Below are 24425 nucleotides of genomic sequence, written 5' to 3'. Positions count from 1 at the left end.
CAAGGAGAGAAGAGAGGACTGTAGAGCAAGGAGAGAAGAGAGGACTGTAGAGCAAGGAGAATGCATTTATACAGCATGCGACTGTCAAATAACTACTGAATTTTTAAAAATTAACTGGAGACAAGAGAATGAAACCCACAGTAGAAACCCTGCATCCATTGAGAAATAAGGAACTGCGGGTTGTGAAAGCCGTGTGCACCCTCCACTGGCAGGCAAGCACCAGGCATCCCAGGGGTATCTAAAGGGAAGTAGTGTCCACCCCATGCCCTTCAGGCTCCACCCACATGCCCCAGGATCACTGCTTCCAGTTTCATGCATGCTCCTGGCTCATATAGCCTCACTGATATGTCTGGGGTGCATGTCACAGGTACTCACCGTGACTTCATTGGGCACAATGCCCTCTAGCTAGCATAGCCCTCTCCTCCCATTGCTGCCAGCACTTCCTGCCTTTTTAAAATCTGTTCTTATCGGGCAGCAACAGAAAACAGAGGCAGCATTCAGCAGGCGCCCCTTTCTTCTACCTCACCACATCTCGCTGTATCACTGTACTGCTGCCTTTCAACCTCTCTGGGGCACCAGGGGGGGCAACCCTCTGTTCAGCCTCCACCAGCCTCCCTGAGCCACCTTGCTGACTGCTGTCTGCCTAGGTCTCCAGCCATGTGCATGGGGAGGCAGTGCCATCCACCTGCATGCCCCAGCCTGGCCTCATCCCACAGGTAGGTATGCAGGGGCTACTCCCAAGGGAATGAGCCCGCCAAAGACAACACAGCAGATCAGGTGACCTGATGAGGTGGAGGAAGGATTACCCACCCTGCCCCCCATACCTTTGTGTGGAGCCTGGCCAGCTGCTTCTCATCCAGGTTGGACTGCTTATACACACGCTTCTTATAGCGAAACTGTCAGATAAACAAGTAGAAGATTGCAGGTCACCAGATGTCAGACATGGGTGCTCAGAGGAAAAGTGACCTCGCCAAGCACAAGGCACCCCAGTTTTAACCAAGACACTGGTATCTGTGCTGCAGAGCCCATCCCCCAAGAGTTCCATCATCCAGCAGCCATCAGGACACAGGGCAGTCTCTTAGCTGTGGAAGCCAGTGCCCAGCTGGTACAGAGGGTACGGTGGACAGACACATCCCTAGTGTAGCCACATCCTGCCGGATCCCAGTCTGTGGGAATCCACCTGCCCTCAGTTGGTCTGGGCATCTCATGCACCCCTCTCCTCTGGATCAGAGGCTACCACTGGCTCCTCACGACGGTGCTGCCTGCTTGGGATTGGAAATTTCACTGCAGAGCGGAGAAGTGGGCTTGGAGTTGGTAACAACACACCCAGGCACGTGGTGTCTCAGCCCTCAGCTTTATCACATGCCCTCTCCTCCCAGACACCCAGACCTGACACTGCAGAGGGTTCAGGAAGAACGCTGAGGGGAGGGGCATGACTGAGATTTTGAGAGGAAAGATGAGGCCCTCTTTTTGCTAAGTGCCTCTGAATTAGTCACTTTTCCCACATCAGCCTCAATTTCCTCATCTGTCTCACAAGGACAACACCAGAGGGCTCCAGAGTAGAATGACCTTCCTGAACTCAGGTCACTGTGCCTCCTTCCTGACCTCCTCTGAGCCTGTCATACTGCAAGGAGCGCACATAAAGGGTGGAACTGGAGGGAGCAGTGCCAGGATGGAGGATGCCCACGCTGGACAGCAACGCTGCAGTTCCGCATGCTGCTCCTGCGCACTTCCAGATACCACCACAAACTCAGCGCTTGTTTTTGTCTAAAGCTAATCACACTGCTGGTCCACATTCCCAAAGCCACCAAGAAGCACCATCGGGTACCTGTCACACACATACACACCTAACAGGGATGGTCCAAAAATCCAGACTTAACTACAGGATGCATAAGTTTCTAATCCGAAAACAAACAGTGGCCTGGCCAAGAAGCTGCCCTCAGCTGCACCCAGGCTGCACAGCGCCAGCTCTCACACAATCACACATGGCTGCTTACCTCCAGGGAAGGCACACCCTGGCCCGTGGGCTGTGGGTATTCCCGCAGCAACCGTTCCTCATCCAGGAACTTGCCGTCCCGCCCATTGCTGGCTGGCTGGAAGAGCCCATAGTTGAGTACATCCTTCAGGCCTTGGTTCAGGGTACACAAGATTCGCTGCTTGGCCACCCACACGGTGGCATCTGGGTTAAATCGAATGCACTTCTGTGGGGGAGAACAGAGACATGGGTCAGGGATGCCAAAGGTCATCAGAGCCACCAACCTGGGCACAGGATCAAAGGAGTCCTGCTCCTTCTGTTCCTGTCCTCTCTGCCCCAAAGTAAAGTTTACCTTTGCCTTGAGGACAGAGAGGCTTGGGAAAGCAAGATAAATCAACCAGGCTGGGAGTCAATGGAATGCCTGCCATCGAAGCATGGGACCTAAGCTGAAGCCCCAGAACCCACACTAGGGAGATAAATAAGTTAATCCCACGACTCCCTGAGCAGCCAGTCTAGGACTGATGTCAAGATTATCTTATTCACATACACGCATGGCAGCACACACACACACACACACACACACACACACACGAGTGCACTGTGATGCTAAAAACATATATTGGGAGTCTCATCTCGGCACAGCTGTCCCTAAGATATCCTGGGGCTTACAGGACCCTCTCTGAATCTCCAGATCTATGGGCACTCAGGTTCCTTATCATGACATGTTTTTAAACTTCCGCACGTCCTACCAAATGGCACAACATTGCCATCTACAAAGTTCATGTTTGAGAACTGCAGTAGAGTTAGCAAGAAAAATAAATGTCACTTCTGTTTTCAGGCATTCACAGGTGTTCTGGGACACATGCAGCCCACAGGACATGGGTTGGACAGACTGCATGGTTCCCTATTTGCTCTTAACGCCTAATAGATACACTGTACATCTGTGCAAAAGTCACATTCCATCTCGATGAAGATAAAATCGTTTTGTGCACAATTCTCAATCCACCTACATGGAACCCCTGGGGCAGCGACCGACTGTACGACAGTGCCACTTGAGGTGTGCATGGCTTGCTCTCTGGCAACCTGAACACAGAGGACATGTTGTCTGGGAGGCCTGAGGGATGAGAGCTTTCACATCACCAACACTATCTCCAAACAGAAAATCAGAACTGTATGCATTGCACAGCTGGCAAGATGGCTCTGCGGTAAAAGGTGAAGACTGGCGTTCAGATCCCTAGAACTTATATAAATGGCAGGTGGATGTGGCAGACACCTGCAATTCCAGCCTCAGATGTCAGAGTCAGTGCATCCGCCCTGACAAGAGCCCTATGAATAAGCTCTGGGTTTGATTGATAGACCTCTAGACCCTCCTCAGTAAATAAGGTAAAAGAGCAATCAAGGATGATTCTAGACATCAACCTTGGGCATTCATGTGCTCATTCATATGCAAGCATGCATGAGTATATACATACCACATACACATACATGGAAAACCCAAAACTCAACCTATATGTGCCACTTAAAGAGAGAGGGCTGGCAATAATGAGAAACTACTTGATGGGGGGGGGTATTAAACAAATTACTGCAAGAGGCAATTTCTTAAAAGGTTAAACAGCACCAACGGGGTCTCCAAATACACCATCCACACTCCAAAAGATGCATCTCGTCCTCTTAGAACTGGAATAGTGACAACTTGGTTGTGTTCCCAGTGGCCTTCTGTGGCACTCCTTGGGTGTCAAGGAAAGACAAGGCAAGACCGGGTCTGTGTCTAACCAAGATGTCTCATGTGTGTTAGATTAAAATTGGTTTCTACTGTTCAGCATAGCAGGGGTGCTGGGGTGTGCTTTCCTACTGCGAAGACAGGAAGGAAGAGCTGAGGACTGGCTGAAAGATGCTGGAATTAATGCTTAGCAAGGGGATTCTGTGTGTGCCTGCCTCAGGGTTCATAAGGCCTTGCTGCCTTCAGGATCCAGTCACTGAGCACCAGGTTCTCACAGTTGCAGAATGGCTCAGCTGCTGTCAATCCTGAACACTGGTCTAGCAGCTACAGCCCCAGCCAGGGAAGCCGACACCCTACACATGAATAAACAGTCTCGTTGGCCCTCTCAGGTGTCACTGGCTGAGTTCAGGGTGACCCTCTGACCTTCCTGGGTTACAAGACCTGGTGGGACCAGTAGTTCCTTCCAGCGAGGAGCCACATGGGCCCCCCTCCATCCATCGTGGCTAGGTGAGAACCCTCCGTGATCTTGACACAACAAAAGCGTGATAAGAGATACAGCCTCCTGGGGCTGCTGGGAAGCCACCACTCCCAGTTCAGGAATCATTGCAGGATTCGGGTTACAGTACACAGATGGGCCGTCCCCACTCAGGTGCCCACACACCCACATTACAGAGCACTTTCCCAGCCCTTGCCATAGCTGACAAGTACCTGCCAACTGGCAAGTGCCTAGAGGGGCCCAGGGCTGTGTGCCGCCTCCCAGAGGATTTGTCTGCCATTGTAGGTTACACAAAGACTGGTGCTCACTGCCATTTGGTGGGCAGAGCGGCGAGGCCCAGTCTGTGCCTCCCTGGTGCAAGAGGCAACCCTCAGAAGCAAAGCAGCAGCACTGGGAAGCACTACAACTGCCACATGGAGACCCCTCTGGAAAGAGCAGGAGTTCAGAGGTCAGCAAGACTTGCGTCTTCCGCCCACCAGCTGGACAGCCTACTAATCTGCCCCGTATTGATTCCTCCGTCAAACTCTGGGCCTCACTCCGACTGCATGGCAGCCAGAAATAAATGTGGCCATAAGCAATATTACTTATCAAGGGCTATGCCCCCCAAGAAGGCAGTGATCTATTTAGAAATGGGGTTTTTGCAGGTGTGGTCAATTAAGATGGGGCTGCACTGGAGAACGGTGTGCCTGACCCAATACCGTGGCATTGTAGAGATGGCAAATGTGAAGGACACAGAAGGTGCATAGGATGGAAGCTTCAGGAAGATAATAGGGATGATGTTCCTATAAGGCTAAAAAGATAAAGGTCTCCAGCAAATCTCCAGAACTGGAGAGTGGGAAAGAGACTTCCTGGGAGCATCCTGGGGAATACCTGGTAGCTCCTTGAACTCAGAGGACTCCTGAGCACATGTGTTGGCTTGGCCACCTAACCTGGGGTCAGTTGCAACAGCTACGTGAAGAAACAAACATGTAAACCACCTGCTGCTGACCTTTAATCTTGACTGTCAACTAGATGTGAATCACTTAGGAGACACACATCTGGGCAAGTCAATTAGAGTGATTCTGGAGAGGCTTGCCAGGTGGTGGCAGTGATGGTGATGGTGGTGGTGGTAAAGGTGATGGTGACCTAGATGGTGATTAATGATGACAGTTGTAGTGGTTTGGATGGGAGCGCCTTACAGGCTCATGTGTTTGAATGCTTAGTTCCTAGGTGGTAGAACTGTTTGGGAAGGATTAAGAGGTGTGGACTTATTGAAGGAGGTGTATTACTAGGGTAAGCTTTGTAGTTTCAAAAGATTCTTGCCATTCCCGGTGTGCTCTTGAACATATTCTCTCTCTCTCTCTCTCTCTCTCTCTCTCTCTCTCTCTCTCTCTCTCTCTCTCTCTGCCTCATAATCTTAGTTGGGGTTCTATTACTGTGATGAGACACCATGACCACAGCAACTCTTATAAAGGAAAACATCTAACTGGGGCTGGCTTACAGTTCAGGGGTTTAGTCCATTAGCATCATGGCAGGAAGCAAGGTGGTATGCAAGCAGACATGGTGCTAAAAAGGCAGCTGAGAGTTCTACATCCGTATTGGCAGGCAGCAGCAAGAGCAAGGGACCCTGGGCCTGACCTGGGCATCTGAAACCCCAAAGTCCACCCACAGTGATATCCTTTCTCAAACAAGGTCACACCTACTTCAACAAGGTCACAACTCCTAATGACACTCCCGAAGCATTCACAAATATAAGTCTATGGGTGCCATTTCTTATTCACACCAGCACACTCATGGTTGTAGATCAAGATGTAAGTTCTCAGTTGTCCTTCACTCTGCCTCATGGACTCCTACCCTCTCAGACCACAAGCCGAATGAAACCCTTTCATTTATAAGTTGCCCTGATTGTGGTGTTTCATGACAGCAATAGAAAAGTAAGAACGGGCAATGACAGTGATAAGGATCACGGTAAAGATTATGGCGATGTTGTTGATGGTGATGACGTGGATGATCTTGATGGTAACGATGGTGATGGTAGTATTGGTGCTGGTGATGTAATGAGCGTGGTGATGGCAAGGGCAATGACAACGACAGTCACCACAGTACTGTTGACATCCAGGATCCCAACACATCAGACATGTAATATCTCCATCCGCATTCACCACAGCCATAGGTGGATATTTTCATTAATATTTAATTATTATTTAATTATATTTAATTAATAACATTAATGTTATTCTCACCTTCTAAACAGGGAAGCTGAGCCTCAGATACCTAAGCAAGTGTCCCAAAGGTATACACTTAGGAGAAAAGGGGGCTTACTCTCAACCCATGTCAATCAAGTCTGCCCAGCTACCAAGACCCTCCAGAACTGACACATTATACTTCTCCATATCCGATCACACCAACTACAGCGCAAGCAAAGCAGAAAGGAGCCAATAATCATATGTTATCCAAGGAAAGAGATGTTCCAGGCACGCCTACACTAGGGAAACACTATTTTCTGCTCAGATTTTCCAGTTTCTAGTAAACTTGTCCAATGTTGGACATTTATACCCCCAGAGGACACAGTTTAGTCCCTGTAAAGAAGGATAAAGTTTGGGAAATCGAGCATCTTCTTTAAAACATAAACATAATAGAGGTCTGTACACTGGTGCTGGGGATCTAGCTGGAACTGGGCTGTGGCTGTCACCCATGTTGGGTACCTATGGCAAGCACACAAACACAGAGGAGAGCCCTCTAGGCTGGGATTCAGGATGCAGAAACAGAGTGTCCTCAGAAGGACAGCCAAACACTGGAATGAAGAGGTCTACTTCAACATAAATTCTCAGAACTAAAAACACTTGGAAGAAGCCCCCTCCTAAATCATCATAACTAGCTGGGGACCAAGTGTTCAAATGTATGAGCCTGGGGAGAATGTTTCACACCTAAATTGTAACATCCCTAAATCAACCATCAATGATCCCCTAGCCTACCATGAGCTTCCATACCAGTACACATTATCCCTGTCCCCTGTCCCCCACCCATCCTCAGCCTCACTCCTAATATCAACAACAGAAGCAGGGACGAACTCTCTGACATGAGACTCCTCAGCCTGCCCTACTCCCCTCCTGAGTCTTCTGTCACTCTGGGTTTATCTATGGCCTAAGAACTGGAGTCCCCACACGTCACTCTTCTACCAAACAGATAGCTGTCCTTCCTCACCAAGTTACCAACAACATCTGCTAATACACAGTCCTGCTTCCCTCTCAATCTCAGAAACACCCAGCATTCAGCTGAGCCTAGTGCTCCCAACTCCTCCCGAGCTGCTCGGAGATGAATAGGGGGATGAGGGAGGAAGAGGGGTGCTGACTTTTCTATGTCACCTCACTGAAGTTTTCAAATGCTGCTGGAATTGACTTGTGTTGGGGCAAGGAGTTGGGGGGAACATTTCTGAAGAGAATTACTCTAATAGAACCAAATGGGGTGGGATGAGTTGACTCTGCTGATTGTGATAATGGCTTCACAGTGAAGTGATGATCAATACCTTATCTCACTTAGTTATGGAAATGCTCCGAGTGGGGTGACAACGGCACTGTGGGGAGTTTGAATGTGATGTCCCTCATTTGAATACTTGCTCCCCAGTTGGTGGTGCCATTTGGACGGTTTAGGAGGCATGGCCTTGCTGGGGGAAGTATGGCATTGCAGGATGGGCTTTGAGAGTTAAAAGACTTGCATCATTACTACTTCATTCTCTCTGCTTCTCGCTTGCAATTCAAGATGTGAGCTCTGAGCTGTCAGCTCCAGCTGCCATGCCTCCACTTGGCCATCGTGGATGTGTGTCCCTCTGGAATCATGAACCCAAACAAACTCTTTCTTTTCTAAGCTGCTTTGGTTGGGTCAGGTGTTTTATCACAGCAATCTAAAAGTAACGAATGCACCCATCAAAATCTACAAGCTACAAGGGTGATCCAGGGGTGGTGGTGATGCTGAACAGTGTGGGATACAGATACTTCCATCCATGAAGTCCATTGTCAAAGTCAAACTCAAGATGAAGAGTTGTAATGCAAAGAGCAGTCAAAGCCCCTCCCCCTCTGAGCCTCAGACATCTTTGATGGCACCCACATATCTGCTCTTGTATTTGGTGATCATGCATTGGAAAGTGTTCTGCAAGATGTGAGCCAGAAACTGAACTATTCAGGCACAGGTAGCAAGGAGCCAGCATGCATGCAGACAGGTTGAGAAGACACCCAGGCTGGGTCTGCTACTCAGCTCAGGGCAGGAGCTTTGGAAGCCACCAAAACAAATCTCCCACATTGTGCTTGCTGGTGATAGCCTGGCAACCCAATTTGCAAGGGTAAGGTTCAGGGGGTCTTAATCTTTGGCAAATGCAACAGAAAAGCCCCAGCCTCCATGTTTCAGTTTCTCACTGTGCATCAGTTTGTTCCCATGGCAGCAGAGCCGCAGGCAACATAGCATACATCCAGAGCCTCCCATCCTGGGAGCTGGAAGTCCCAGATGGATGTGTCCCAGCACTGGATCCTCCTGAGCCCTATCTTCTTGGTTTGCAGGTGGAGTCTTCTTCCTATCCTCACAGGGTCCCCCTGTGTCTGGTCCTCACCTCTTTTTAGGACCCCAGTCATGTGGATCAGAGTTACTCCTACTGACCTTATTGTACCCCAATCCAATCCCCTCTTGAAAGCCCTTCTAGCTCCTAGTGTCAGGATCCCAACATAAGGACAGAAGAGGTCAAATCTATCCTATAACATGTATGACTGGATGACCAAGGGCAGATAGCTACAACCCACAAGGGACACATACCCATAGTGAGGGCTGAGGGGTATGTCTGCACTGACTGCCAGCCCACGTGAATGAACATTAGTGGGGCACAAAACGCAGTGCTGGCTTCCCGCACATAAGTGTTCTGAGTCACAGCAGCATTGTGGGCAAAGCCAGCTAGTGTGCCCATGTCCGTCTGGGGACTGGGACAAGCAAGTGTAAAGACTGCTCCATGAGACCGCAGTGAAGGTGAGGGAGCATCTAGACAAAGCAAGGAAAAGCAGTAAATACTACACCGTGTGAATATGTCTCATTATAGTGGGCAGCCCGCATGGGAAGATCAACAACTCCAGGCTAGAATCACACACATACTCTACGGTCCCTGATCCTCCAGCTCTGTGAACTCTGGTTCCTTGAGTGGGACTTAAATCACCCACTTATACCATGGAACCCAGCAAAAATCAAAAGAACTTGATGACAAGCATTCAAGGAAAGGGGTCTAAGGTAGCTAGGGCTATCACCAGAGACGAAAACACGGTCCCTAGCATAGATCACACCACAGCGTGAGTGTAGACAGAGCACTCCCAGTGTGCTCCTAACATACTCCTGACGAGGGACTGTATTTCACAGACACACGCACACACGCACACAAAACACTACGCAGTGAGCATCCACATCATCGCTGACTTCTTCATTATGCTGTGTGTGTGCACGTGTGTGCAGGTGCACATATGTACAGGTGCTGGTACCAGACCCATTCCTCTCACCAGCCTGGAACTCACTGATTAGGCAATGCTGGCTGGCCAGTGAGCCTCCGGGATCTATCTACCTGTCCCTGCCTCCCAAGAGCTGGGATTCCAAGAGTATACCACTATGCCTGGCTTTTAAATGTGGATGATGGGAATTGAACTCAGATCCTTGAGCTTTCAAGGCAAGCCTTTTGCCGCCTGAGCCATCTCCCCAGCACTCACAATGTATTTGGATAACCTGTGTTGAATACAGGCTGGGTGGAAGCTGAGGCAAGGTGCACTGAGGAAGATTTTGCCCTGGCTGGCTATCTGCAATCTGTATTAGCGGCACCTCTGAAAAACAGCAGTCCAAGGCCAGCCCATGCTGTGACCAACTCACAAACGCGGCTGTCCAAATGAAATGGTTTTTGCCCTGAGCAAAGGCCCATCAATCACACTGGGACTTGTGGCAGTCAGTGCCCAACCATGACTGGGGCCAACACCTGAAGCTTGACACAAGGACATTAAAGGGAACTGGTGACCTTGACCTAAAAAGGCAGACTAGCATCAAGATACTGAAGTCTAAGGGCCTGGCTCACGCTTCGGAGAATTTGATGAAGGAGACCGTGGCTGCGGATTCCCTTTTCCAATTAGAACATTTCCAATTGCAGAAGCTTAACTGCAGCCATCTGATGCCGTGGCGAGGCCTCTCCTACTGTCAAGGTGAGGCTGAAGGGAGAGGCCCACCAGAGCTCGTGTGCTCCTTGAAGATGAGTTAATTTTCCTCCTCAGCAGCTCTTCTGGCAGAGATGTCACAAAGTACATAGAATCTGGCCACGGTAGCCAGGGTAAAAGCCAAAAACTGAAGTGAAGAGACTGCCCTGGGTGACAGTCACAATGCAAAGACGAAGTGCTCACCCTCCTGCTCTCCAGGGCTGTTCTAAAGGTGATAACACCCTTGCCTCCCTCCTAGTGGGACACTCCAAACCTTCACTTTTCCAGAGCCACACAGCTGCCAGCAGCTGGAACTCTGGGAATCCTGAGGCTTTTCTCCTGAGCTGCAGGTCCCCCGACCCAGTAGCACAGAGTGAAGGAGGGAGATTAGTCTAACACAGAGTCATCAGGAGGAGAGAGGCAGGCCAGACAGCAACAAATTACAGGCAGGAAGTGGTGGAAGGAGTTGGGGGTAGAGGTGGGGAGCGAGTTCACCCACCAGAGAAGAGACAAAGTGGGAACAGCCAACTGAGAAACAGAGTCAGAGACAAGATAAGGGGATCCTGAAAATCCAACTCCTAGACTGTCACTGGGGGCCCATTAAGAGGGAGCTGTTTCCTTCCCGTTATAAATATGGAAACTACATCCAGGAAGAGACATACCATTGTTCTTCCCCTAACAATGAATCCAGTAGAGCCAGCCAATCACCTGACCAAGGGAACACTCTCAGGAAAGCTCATTTGCCGTGAAAATGATATGGGAGGAATAATTATCCTTAGATAGTATATTTTTCTTTCCCAGAATCCCTGCTCTCTGTGAAGTTCCTAGGTTCGGTTAGGTCTGCTCACTTTGAACGCTGACCCAGAAACGTGTAACTTGCCCTCTTCCTTCCTTCTGTATCTTTCTTTTGGACTCTGGCCAAAGCCTCAGGAAGCTTTCTCTAGCGCCCTGGGTCTTTTTCTCTGACACCCCCTTGCTACCACACAGCTGCTTTTCCTGCATGTGTCTGTTAACAAACAGCACGGTTGTCTTCTGTATCTCCTTCCACTGGGCAAGTACCTAGATCCACAGCATGCCTACGCTGGGGGTTTTCTTTAAAATACTAGTAAGATGGACCTCCAGCTTTTTTCTGTGCCTGTTCTTAAACTCTTTATTAACACTACTAAGGACTCCGAGGGGGGGGGGCTCCAACTTCCCTCGTCACATGTGACAACCTCAATTTCTGATAACACTGTTAGGTCTCAGGCCCTCCATATATACAGAAATGAGCTCAGCTGCACTACAGAAGGATTTCTGGTGGCTAGATAAAAGCCAGGAACTTGTGAAATATGTTTTCTGTCCCCAAGCAGCCATTTCCCTTGCCTCTGGCAGGAGGGACCTGGCTCTCCGCCAGTGACAGGCACTTGTGGTAGCATCAAAGCCCATGCTGGTGGCCAGGCTCCGCAGTCCCTACTCACAAGTACTTCCTATATGTTTCATAGCCCCCCACACTGGCTCTTCTCACCTCCCCCTCCACCCTAAACTCCTTCTAGCTCTTAGAATTCCCTCCCCCCGGCTACCCATCCTCCTTATAACCCAGACACTCTTGCTATTCTCTCTCTCGCTATCTCCCTGCCCTCTTGCTATCTCTATAGCTTAGTTTCTTGAATTCTCGCTATTCTTTTGCATCCTTGCTATTCCCTATCCCTTGCTATCTCCACTATTCTCCCCCACTTCCCTAGCCCTGGCCAGGTCCAGTTTGCTCTCTTTTTCTCTCTGCTCTGGACAATTCCAGATGACTCTGGATGGCTTCTCTCTCTCATTCATAATAAAAACCTTTCCCGTCATGGCATGACCATTTCAGCTGTGTCTTAACTGTGCCCCCTCACATCCAAACACAGGCACAGTGAAGATGTTGGGAGACAGCCCTGCCCTCAGCTTTCACAGGATGATTGGATCACCTTCCTGGTGACTCACCATGGAACACCAGCAGAGAGGGTGCTACATGCTCCTTGTTTAACCTGGCCTCTGAGCCTCAGCATTCCACCGCCATGTGGGATTCACTGCGGTTTTTGTATAGAATTTGGGTAATTCCAGGACAAGGTTTCCATTCCCAGAAGTTATTTTCTCCAAGAGAATTAAGTGGGAATTAGCCATGAACTTAAGCAAAAAAGCACGCCACGCTGGAAGTTAGGTTACCTGACCTTGCATATAACACTCCAACCTAACATCCAGCAGAGGAAGAGGCAGCTCAGGATCCCAACAACACAGAGAAGAGACGAGGCTCAGCCAATTTTAGTTGTTTGAAAATGTTAGATACAAAAATCGAGTCCCTCTCCACCTGACGCAAGGGAGCCTAAGAGAGGAATATTAGCTACAGGATCAAGGTCACCTTGCCTCGATTCCCTGTATTATGGGGCCTGGGGCCTCAGCTCTCTTTCAAACAACTATGAGACACCAAATTCCTGAGAAAGCTGTGGAGTGGAACTGCTCGGATGAAGCACAGGGGAATGGGTTACCCTGCTAGCACCGCAGGGTAGATGGGGACGGGGCTTCTTTGGGTTTTAGCGATGAGATAATGAAACCCCGAAGGCAGTCAGACTCCGTGCCTGCTTCCTCTCTCAGCAGTGATTCAGCTATCCACTACAAAGCGCAAAGGGTAGTCGCTCTAAGTAGAAACAAAACTCGAAGCACAAGTTTCTATACAGCAAAAGGATAGATGGACAGACGGACACTTGGATGTTAGCAAGAGTGGGAGGATGGGCGAGTGTGTAGATGGGTGGGCAGATGGGGGATGACTGAGTTGGTGGTGGATAGGTATGTGGGTAGATGGATGTTACCCATGGTGACACATTCTTATGATCTCAGCACTTTGGGGGCTGAGGCAGGAGGATCATGAGTTTATGGCAGACTTCACTACATATCAAAACTACTGAAAGAACGAGTGAGTGAGAGAAAGAGAGAGGAAGAGAGAGAATGAATATGAATTGACAGTGTTTGCTTTGCCCTGAGGTGAGGATACTGGGAATGTGGACAACAAAGATCCACTGTATCAGTAAACTTAAACCTATCTCTAAAAAGTGAAGATTGCCTGAGGTCATAGATCTGTGTAATAGATACCCTGGAGCCCGTGATATACAATATTCTCGACATTTTCTCTAAATGAAGAATAAAATACTTCTGAAGCCCTCAGGCATCATCAACCTCCTGGGCTTGACTGGATGGTTGAGCACTGGCTATGGCCACTGTCCTTGAACTCCAAGTCTCTAAATGAGAATCATCATCAGTGTCATCTACTATCCAATTGTACCTGTGACTTTCTTCATTGTTGAGACAAAAGCACCTTAAGGAAGGAAGGGTTTGTCTGGCTCACAGTTTGAGGACTCAGTCCATCCTGGCAGGGAAGGCACAGCACGGCACAGGGGTGTCCCATTGCATTCACAGTCAGGAAGCAGACAGCTTTGCACGCCGGTGCTCAGCTCACTTTCTTCTTTTTGTTCAGTCCAGGACCCCAGCTTATGAGCTGATGCTACCCATTTCTATGGAAATGCCCTTGCAGACACCAAGAGGGGTGTCTCCCAGGTGGTCCCAAATTCAGTCAAGTTGGCAACGGAGAAGAAGCATCATGCCAGTGCTGATGGGTGGCTTTTCTTTCAGAGCAGAAAATGTGCTAATCAAACTCACAGGCAAGTCATCTCTAGTCAAGTCTTTAGTCCCAAATAGGCCTCCTTTGGGTGAGCACTGAGCAAGTAGAAAAGAGAGTCAGTCACTCTGGGTCCGTCAGTGACAGGGCTGAGGTCACCAAACCTGACGACCTGAGTTCAGTCCCAGTAACCTACATGGCAGAAGAGAGAACTAACTCCTACAAGTTGTTCTCTGACCTCCACACGCAAGCCATGGCGTGTACACATGCACACACAAAAAGCAAATAGATAAATAAATAGAATTAATTAATTAATTAGATAAAAATAGTTTTAACTGTATAAGGAAAGTCCATCTGAGAGAGATATGCCAAGTGAAGTACAGCCCTCAGTATAATCAAAACTTTTGACACAGGAGTTCTGCATGTCTGAGTCGATCAGGAAGACTATCTTGTGGTGGTTAAGAAGCCAGTTGGTATGGTGGCTTATCCCTTCAATCCCAGCACTGATGAGGCTGAGGCAGGGGAATTGTCGGAAGTTCAAGGCCAATCTGATCTACATAGAAAGATCTTGTCTGAAAAAAAAATTAAAAACAAGAAACAAACAAAAACCCCAGTGGATGTGTGAGTGTTGATATGTGGATAGATATGAGGGGACAGTCATGTGTCCAATAAGAGACAGAACCCTAAAGAGCTAGTCACCACCTCTCAGTCCATCCATCCTGTGACTCCACTTACCCTGCAGTGCATAACAGGAAAAGCTCGAGAGATCCATGAGAGGAAGATGGCTAATTGGTGCATGCGTTCCTCCAGGGGTAAGAAGACACTATGACCGAGGTGGCAGTGTCCTCACCTGTAAATACCCTTACATCCACTGAAGCACACACTGTCCATGAATGGTGCACTTATATGAATTAAGATATACATATATATATATATATATATATATATATATATATATATATATATGAGGCTGAAAAGATGATTAGTTAAAGCATTTGCCATGCTAGTATGAGGATCAGAGTTCAGATCCCTAGGACCCTGTACTCCCATCCTCAGAAGGAGGATCCCAGAGTAAGCTACGCAAGTCTATCCATGTCCATCGGTGAGCTCTGGATTTGATTGAAAGGCCCTGTCTCAACTAACAAGGTGGGAGAGAAGCAATCAAGGATAATTTCCTCCACAAGCACACCAACTCACACACACATGCAAACATACATATATGTGCATGTACGCTACACACATGAAAATGAGGGAAAAAGAAAGAAAAAAGGTTTTTGGCCACGACACAGGAACTCCATTTCAAACTGATTGACTGTTACAGCCCTGTACACTCCTCCTCTTCCCCCAGAACTCTCTGGTAAGAGCCTGTGGCTCTGATCTTACCAACCTTGTTCTTGTCACCTAGAGCTTGTGCAGTTCCTTCCCTGCCAGCCCTCTACCTGGCTCCCATCTCCATTTCTCCTTCTTCCCAGGAGTCTCCCGTCTGCTTCTTCTTCCGGCCTTCAAGGCCACAGGTACAAATTTAGTTAAGTTACATGCTCTGGACAGAACTCACTTGGCCACCCAAATCACCATGTCTCAGCTCCCCCTATGCCTGCCCCCCTCCACCACACCTACTGCACCACAGCACACGGCCACCTTGTGGCTTCAACACACAGATTTCATGGCTGGTTGTGCTCAGGATGTTCCGGGTACACATCTTCCCTAGTAAATGAATCACCCGGGACTCTACTCGAATGTCCCTTCTTGACTGACAGGGGAGGCTTAAGCGAGCCCAGGCCTTCGAGACAGGCTTTAATGCACTGCCTCAGCTGTGGCTGCATTAACAAAACACACAGGGGGCCAAGGGAGATAGACACCGAGCAAGCAGCTCGTCAAGCACTGGGAGGGAAATCATAACTCAAAGGCAGTCTGAAAAAGTCAGGTGGAGTGTCTGCCTGGATAGAGCTCCCTCCGGAGAAAGAGGAAGACCTGGAAGAACTGAATAAAGGCAGTGCCCGTCACACTGCTGAGTGAGGCGCCAGTCACTGAGGCCACAGACTATGTGGCCTGATCTAGGTGGAAATGTCCAGAACAGGAAGAACCACAGGCACAGAGGGTAGATACACATTTGTCAGGCTGGAATTGGTTCAAGGAATCTTCCTGGGGTGGTGGAGTACCCCCAAACCTGGATGGAGGAAATGAGCACACAGCTTGCCAAATTTACTAGAAACTCTTGACCAGCATGCTAAAAATAAAGACTCTGTGATCTGTAACAATCATAAATCAATAAAGCTGTTCTGACTGTTTGGGGACAGTCTTTTTTAAAGGTAACCCTGGTGGGACAGATGCTCACAGTTGGGCCAGGTGTGAGGGTACAAGGGGGAGGCAGGAAAGGGACATGACCCAGGCTGCACCTAGACTCAGCCAGGGGCCTCTGCACTTCCCACAAAGTGTCCAAGGTAAGTGAGCTCTCGCTGCATGAGATGTTGTTATACTGGGGATGTGGTGGTGGTGGGTCCAGGGTTCAGGGCACAAAGGGAGCTGGGGATCCCTGCCAGATGGATGGTGCAGGGAGCATCTGTCCCTGAGCTGCATAGGGAAGATGATAACAGGGGCAGGGAGAGCTGGGATTCCAGGGGAAGGAATTCTAGAGGCAGGAGCTTCTGGCAGGAATCAGAGGCTGGGAATGACAAGCTGTGAGCTATAAGCTGTGAACTAGCTGCAAGTTCAGACCCAAGCTAGATGGTAGGACTAGGTACTTTGGCTGGGGAGCCAGACCCTGTGGACCCAGCCCCTCCACTGGCAGCCTTCCCAGTAGTGAGTGACTTAGCTAAGACACTTAGTCATTAGCCCAAAACATAGTGACAAGTGCTATGATGCTGCAAAGAACAAGGAGAAGGCGAGCCATACGGAGCCAGCATCCTCTGTGGTGCACCCTAAACAACCCAGAACAAACCTTGCTGACGTGGAAGGAAGGTGCCAACATGCCTAACAGCCCTCACCACCTATACCAGCTCCCTGCTTGCCAAAGGCACAGACACCATGAGCCTTTGAAGAAATGCCACATTCACTTCTCCCCTGGGGCCAAGAACAACATTCAGATGGCTGGTCAAGGTAATCACGCTGGGTACCGGCCTTCCTACACCCTCTCACCACAGATGGCCACCCCACGATCCTTTGTTCTCAGCCACTGGACAGGGACATGGGTTCAAGCATCTTGGCAGCACGCTGAGTTGCCCTGGTATTCAAAAGCAGGAGAAATTTTATATATGCAAAGCCAGCCTAACTGTCACCTGCCTGTGACCAAAAGCAAAAGGGGGAGATGGCTCTACTGTGCCTGGAGCTCCAGTTCAACCTCACTGACGAGCACGATGTCAGGGTGTTTTTGATAGACCACTCAGAAGCAGGTGAGAGATGGGGGCTGCTGGAAGGTGGGGGCAGGGACAGCAGGGCTAGTGCAATGGAGAGGCAGAGACTTCTAGGAGTGCCAAATCTGGAGCGGTGGCTTCGGAGCGGTTACCTGAGTGAGACAGGGACAGAGAGTCGAGCAAAGAGAGAGGACGGATGAGCTGCAATAAATAGTCTTTAAGGGGGTCAGAGTGGTAGCTGAAAAGCTTTTTGCTAAATGAAATACCCCATAGGAAGATATATCTATGTCATAAATGGAAGCGCTAATTAAGGCGAAAGGGGCCAGCCTCGTTTCCCTGCAGCAGCTGCCAGGAGATGGGCCAGGGTGGCGGGGTAGAGGAGATGGGGGCTTGGACTGATAGCTTTGGCTGAGCTCCTGCTGCCAAGCCTGACTGGAGGTTGAGGGGCTGCTGCTGGGAACCCTCAAGGGCCCTCCCCCACTGGCACAGGGCTCTTCTTCCACCTCCCTAGGACAAATGTGGGTTCAAGTCCAAGCAGCCGCGCAGCTCGGTCACAGCCAGTGCTGGACCCACTCTCTCACTCACTATTCCCCAAAAAAATCTAACAGAAGAGCCCACTTCACTGGGTAGTGATTTGGGTACATGCCACTTTTTAAAAGGCCAGGTCGCACGAGCAGTGCCAGTTATACACCGCATTTGGAATGATGCAGAAATATGCTTCAGTATGTGCCTGGCACCCTTTGCCAACCCCTACCTGTCCTCCACGCAAGCCCTGCTCAGCCAGGGCTCCAGGGTGCCTTGCCAGCACTGTCTTAGACTCTCCTGGCCCAAAGCTTTGGACGCACCGGAGTTGTGATCTCAGAAATAGCAAGCAGCAGGAGGCAGAAGGACTGGGCCACAAGGGGCAGTGAAGGTCAGTCCCACAGCTTCTCCAAGCACCAGGACCCAGTGTGTAGGCACTGGGGGCCCCCTGGGGCAAACTGGCTGGCAGCTCCACTCGGTTCCTCTGGGCAGGATTCCAGGAACTGTGTCATGTCCCCAGCTAGACAGAGGACTTAGCCCGCAAGGGACAGCATGCGGGAACAATGTTCGCTCTGTTGCTGACAACTCATACCCGTGGGAGTGCCTGTCTCTGCCTCCAGGGGCTTTGTCTTGAACGAAATGAAGCAAAATGGTCTTCAGAATGTTCCATAATTGATAATGCTCCTGAGAGGTCCTTCCGGTTACAACATAATGTTAAAAGTCTAGTCTCCAGGAGGTGTCCAGGGCAGCCCTTCCCAACATGCCTGGTCACTCCAGTGGGTGCAAGCAGACACAAGACCTGCGGAGAAATGGGCCTGAACTATAGTGAAGGTCACCTGCCAGGAACTGGTCAAAGTAGGCAGAAAACATGGGCTTTGGATGTCTGTGCTGTGGCTGTCCAAGTTATACCACACTATACCTACACTCAGAGTTCTGGGAACCTTCCCGAGTCACCTGACCCATCCTGGCTGCTAAGGAACACTACGGCAGTGGGTCTCCCAGGGCAGGGATACATGCCAAGTGAAAACAGCAAGACAAGACCATGGGCCCAGGACTGGTCTCCACGCAGGCTGCTCAGGGGCCACCTTCCCACACTGAGTATCAGTTGCCTGTGCAAACTAGGTCTGAGGACCTGGCAGTCAGTGGGTGCCTTAGGTTCGGGGTTTTCAGACCTCAGACCATCTGCTTTGGCTCTTCCCAGCTACCTTCTAATCCTCCAGGTTCCTCCTACAGACTGGGATGCCTGCTGCTCTGCTATGCACCAGAGCTTACATAGATGTCAGACGCATGAATAAAGAAAATACGGTATGTAGATGCAATGAAATCTTATACAGCCATAAAGAGTGAAAACATGACATTTGCAGGAACAACAGATGAATACTGAAGATTGTTTTCTTAAGCAAAGTGAGCCAGACTCAAAAAGACAAATATCTCATGCTTTCTCTCATATAAACAATCTAGATTTAGATGCGTGGCGGGGTGGGGAGTAAAAAGGGTATTGTGAGAGGGGAGAAGATGGAGGATATTTGGGAGGAGGAAGGAGACCAACAGACAGGTAGAGGGACAGGGAAGGACAGTTAGGGAGACAGTGAGGGGAGGAAAGAAGGGGAAGGTAGAGACAGGGGAAGGCAGAGGTGGGGGGAGGTAGAAGTGGGGGGAAGGCAAAGGTGGGGGAAAGGTAGAAGTGGGAGAAGGCAGAGGTGGGGAGAAGGTAGACATGGGGGAAGTCAGAGGTAGGGGGAAGGTAGACATGGGGGGAAGTCAGAGGTGGGGGAAAGTAGAAGTGGGGGACGGCAGAGGTGGGGGAAGGCAGAAGTGGGGGGAAGGCAGAGGTAGGGGGAAGGCAGAGGTGGGGGGAAGGTAGAAATGGGGGAAGGCAGTAGAAGGGGCAGGGAGGGATAGTGGGAGAGAAGAAGCAGAAGAACAAAATTTAATGGCTTGTATGTATGAAAATGTCACAAGAAAACCCACTACTTTGTGCTATCGAAAAACCTAATTAAAAACTTCAGCACATCCTGAGCCTCCCGGGTGACCAGGAGAGAGCATGCTGTATGGTTCTGTCTCCTCCCGGCTGTCAATCACCATGGCTCCATGTGCACTCCTAAGATGCTGGCCCTCTCCGTAGGTGTGTTAACCATCCACAAAGATGCTCAGACACACTACCAAGTTCAAGGTTGCTGCAAGGACAACACAGGACACATTCAAGACCTTAATATGTGTTTTTCATGAAGGCAACATTCCGAAGCCATTCAATACCTTTGGGTGTAATTATGGCACACTGGGATTTTCCCTGCGTAGGACACACCCACAGGGATGAGTTGTGTCAAGATCAGCTCAAGGCAAGGCCGCATCCTGCCTGAGTGGAGTGGGCCCACCCGTCCTGGGGACAGACCCCAGCATGGAAGGGGTATACTATGGTCTGTACCTGTCCCCGGCAGCCTAACCCTCACTACCTCCTCTGTCCTCCCAGTTTTGATCTTCAGCATCTAGTCTGCCACCCTGGAGTCCTCTTACAGACCACAGCACGCACGCCTATGTCAGTAGCAATTCTGGGAAACAAAGATTAACCAGTTAAAACGCTATACGGAAGGATGACTGGAATGGGCAGCGGGTCAAGGGTTCTCTGCTTTGGAGGCCAAGACTGAAAGAGATGCAGTTTCTGGGAACCTAGTAAGTCAGAATAAATGAACCAAAATACAGAAGCCAGCCTCAAAAGTGCCTAGAGGAGAACCGGGGTACCACAGGACCAATCGGATGAGCTGCAGAGATGCAGAAGGCTGTGGTAGAGGAAGTGCCTCTTCCCTCTCACTGAGGCTTTTTTTCCTTCCCTGGGTGGGAGACCAGATAGATTATGGAGTCAGCTGGTGGGAGACCCTTTAGGCAGGGCTCTTCACTGAGTGATGGGGTGGAGGGGACCCAACAGTGAGAAAGAGGCTTGGTCTCTGGTCAGGGGACTTCCCAATGAAAAGATGTAAAATCATCTTTAGAGGAAAAAGAGAGGGGAGATGCCTGCCCCCAGCCCTCTAGAAAGTTCCACCACCACACCCCCACATCTTTTATGTGCAAAGACAGACCGACAGACTGATACATCTAACATCACAAGAGAGCTGAGAGGGTTCACGCGTATGCTCTCAGATCCACAGGACACAGCTGGGGTCCCTCAGCTGTAGTGGGGTGGGAAGGGATGATGGCCTAGGCAACAATGAAGACAGAGAAGAGAAGGATGAGTAGAGAGCCAGTCAACTTCCGCTGAGTGAAAACCCACCCCACAGTGGAACGGCTGTCTTAAGCAACATTATACTCTGGAGGGAAATAATCAGAAATCAGAACATGCGCCCAAAAGCAGCTCTGGGGGGTACTCATCAGAAACAGTGTAGGGCTACGAAAACAGAGGAGAACTAGCCAATCAGAGCTACTCTAGATCGGAGAACCCCAGGGACAGACCCGCTCAGTCAAATGCATGACACAGAGACACCGGAAAACTCAACAGAGAGAGGCTGAGATGCAGACGTGGAGAAGAAACTCCCAGAGTGAGGCTAGCTGGTTCCCCTGACGTAGACAGCAACCAGGCGGGCTACACAGGATATGACACAGAACACCAGGAAACAACCTAGAAAGGAAAGGCAAGCAAATCCACACTTCCAGGAAGGATCAATGACCACATTCAGGGCTGGAGGGATTGTACTGCTCTTGCAGGGGACCTGAACTCAGTTCCCAGCACCCATGTCAGGCAGCTCAGCTCCAAGAGGTCTGACGCCCTCTTCTGGCACCTCTGGAAAACACACACACTTCAAAATAAAAATAAATATTTAAAAAAATAATAAACACTGTTTAGGAGCAAGGGATCAACTCATCCCTGGGTTCTTCCCACAGCACTGCATAGACCAAATATGGCAGTCATGCCTATAATCCCATAATTTGGGATTTGGAGGCAGGAGGATCAGGAGTTTAAGGTCATCCTCAGCTACTTTGTGAATTCAAGGTCAGCCTTGGTTAAGTGAGACCCTGTTTCCAAAAATTTAACAACAACAACAATAACAACAAACAGTTGTGCTCTAGTGGCTGATGCAGGAGGAACAGTTATGGCCCCGCACTATGAAAGAGGAAAATTAGCATCAGAGCCTAAGGTGACAAAAAGACATTGCAAAATGCAGTCACCCTTCACTGTTTGTGGACTCTGCCGGGAAATAAGTCAACTGGGGCTGGAGAGATGGTTCAGTGGTTAAGAGCATTGCCTGCTCTTCCAGAGGTCCTGAGTTCAATTCCCAACAACCACATGGTGGCTCACAGCCATCTGTAATGAGATCTGGTGCCCTTTTCTGGCCTGCAGGCATGCATACAGGCAGAACACTTATATACTTAATAATAAATAAATCTTTTTTTAAAAAAAAAAGAAATAAGTAAACTGAAAAGAACTGATTTATAATTCCTAAATATTTTCATTTACAGATATGAACAAAGCAGGAAAAAAATCTAATTTGTACACACACATAAAGCACACCTGCACCCTCTAGTACCCAAGCGGCAGGCAGCTCCTGCTTTGTAATCAGAGCTCCATACTGCCGTATATTTTGTGCTGTGATTTTCACATGTTTTCTGTAAGTTATTTTGAAGAAATCCTCACCCCCGATCCTCCACTTAAAACAGACTTCCAGGGCTAGCGAGATGGCCCAGTAGGTAAAGGCACTTGATACCACACCTGACGACCTGGGTTTGGCCCAGGAGCCCCACATGAAAGGAAAGAACCAGCTCCTACAAGTTGCTCTCTGACATCCACATAGTAACGATGTGTGCACACACTCATGCACACACACACACAACATGCAAGTAAGTAGAATCAATTAATTTGTTGATAAATGGGTTTCCAGCAGGGTGCTAACGTGTATGATGATGGTATTGACTGCAGATAGGCTAAGCTGAAGAAGACATAGTGTCCCCCAGGTTTGGGTTCCAGTGCCACAAGCCCTGAGTTCAGCATCCATGACTAAATCTCCATGAACTACGGTGCTTTTTTTTTAAAGATTTATTTATTTATTATGTATACGACATTCCTTCCATGTATGCTTGCATGCCAGAAGAGGGCACCAAATCTCATTATAGATGGCTGTGAACCACCATGTGGTTGCTGGGAATTGAACTCAGGACCTCTGGAAGAGTAGTCAGTGCTCTTAACCTCTGAGGCATCTCTCCAGCTCCCGAACTACGGTGCTTTTACAGAACAGACAGACCACACATGATGAGGCCCAGGAGGATATTCACATTCACAAGGAGGCTCTGCCTTTAGCAATGAACTCTGCCCAATGCAAGGTAAATAAAATAGGAACCTGCCAAAGAAAAGGCTGTGGCAAAGTCTCTGACCTTTCTTTTTCCTTTTCCCTTCCTTCCTTCCTTCCTTCCTTCCTTCCTTCCTTCCTTCCTTCCTTCCTTCCTTCCTTTTTCTTTCTCGTTTGTTTGCTTGCTTGTTTCTCAAGATAGGGTTTCTCTGTGTAGCACTGGCTGTCCTAGAACTCTCTCTGTGGGCCCAGCTAACCTCGAACTCAGAGATCCACCTGGCTCTGCCTCCCAAGTGCTAGGATTAAAGGCGTGCGCCACCACTGCCTGGCACTTCTGGCCTTTCCTAGAGTATTGAGGTGGGAACAGAGTGAGGATGACTTGGGGGTACTTGGGTGTAGGCTGGGCTGAGTGTTAAGTAAGGTATGCAAAATCTACAAGCAGAGCCCTTACAGAAGAAGAGGGAAGACAGACAAGGCATGGGGTAGGGGAGGAGGGAGGGAATTATGAATAGCTAGTACTGCTCACCAAACCTTCCAGGACCCAGTCTGCAAATAAGTGACCCTCCTAAGGAAGCTGGGAAGGCAGGGAAGTGGGACACTCGCCAGTTAACCTTCTCCATCCCTCACCTTCAAGACAGATATGGAGGGGGATGTGGAGGACTCCAGGCCCTATGAAAAGCCTGGCTACCAAGAAAAGGAGCCTGAATCCCCAAGTGTCTGCCTGAATGAGAACCTCCCATCTCCTCTTCCTGATAGAAGCAGAAGGGGGTGCTGTTCCAAGAGCCTGGGCGTTGGAGTGCAAGCTTAGTTTAGCAATCCAGAAGCAGCCCAGGAAAAGCACAGCCAGAGAGGAAAACTCTAAGGGGAAACAGAAAATCTATCCCTCTTCATGGGTTTAATAATGCTTCCCTCTAGATGTCCTTAGACACCATCTTTCTTGGAGCAGCAACAACAAAAAAGATGAATGTTCATTGTTTCCTCACTGGCTTTTCTCCATTTAAATTCAAACGGATAATGTCAGAGATATTCATTAATGAATTGTGTGTGTGTGTGTGTGTGTGTGTGTGTGTGTGTGTGTGTGTGTGTGTGTGATCTGCACCCACGCAGCCCTCCCTACAGCCTGTCTTCAGGAGCTGGGTAACGGCAGCTTAGAGAGATGCTACCCCACCTCACCTGCCTCACCCTGCCACCCACCACCCTATCCCCCACCTCCCTTATCTCCCACTCGACTGCTCCACTCCCATCCCCATTTACCTCTCTACCCCATCCCCCAATAACCCACTCCCAT

General features: G+C 49.4%; 1 protein-coding gene across 8 annotated transcripts in view; it reads right to left on the bottom strand.

Moving 5' to 3' along the window:
- Shank2 (SH3 and multiple ankyrin repeat domains 2) overlaps positions 1-24425 on the bottom strand; it is a 443257-nt gene that overhangs the window by 365394 nt on the left and 53438 nt on the right. For all 8 annotated transcript variants that reach the window (XM_075972893.1, XM_075972896.1, XM_075972898.1 and 5 more), the window contains exons 4-5: positions 1998-2201; positions 825-896 (exon numbers count right to left, since the gene is read on the bottom strand). In XM_075972893.1, the coding sequence (XP_075829008.1) occupies positions 825-896; positions 1998-2201 (276 nt within the window). The remainder of the gene's footprint in view (positions 1-824; positions 897-1997; positions 2202-24425) is intronic.

This window comes from Microtus pennsylvanicus, chromosome 5, assembly GCF_037038515.1.
Source record: "Microtus pennsylvanicus isolate mMicPen1 chromosome 5, mMicPen1.hap1, whole genome shotgun sequence".
Classification (NCBI taxonomy): domain Eukaryota; kingdom Metazoa; phylum Chordata; class Mammalia; order Rodentia; family Cricetidae; genus Microtus; species Microtus pennsylvanicus.
This window is presented reverse-complemented; position numbering and strand designations above follow the sequence as displayed.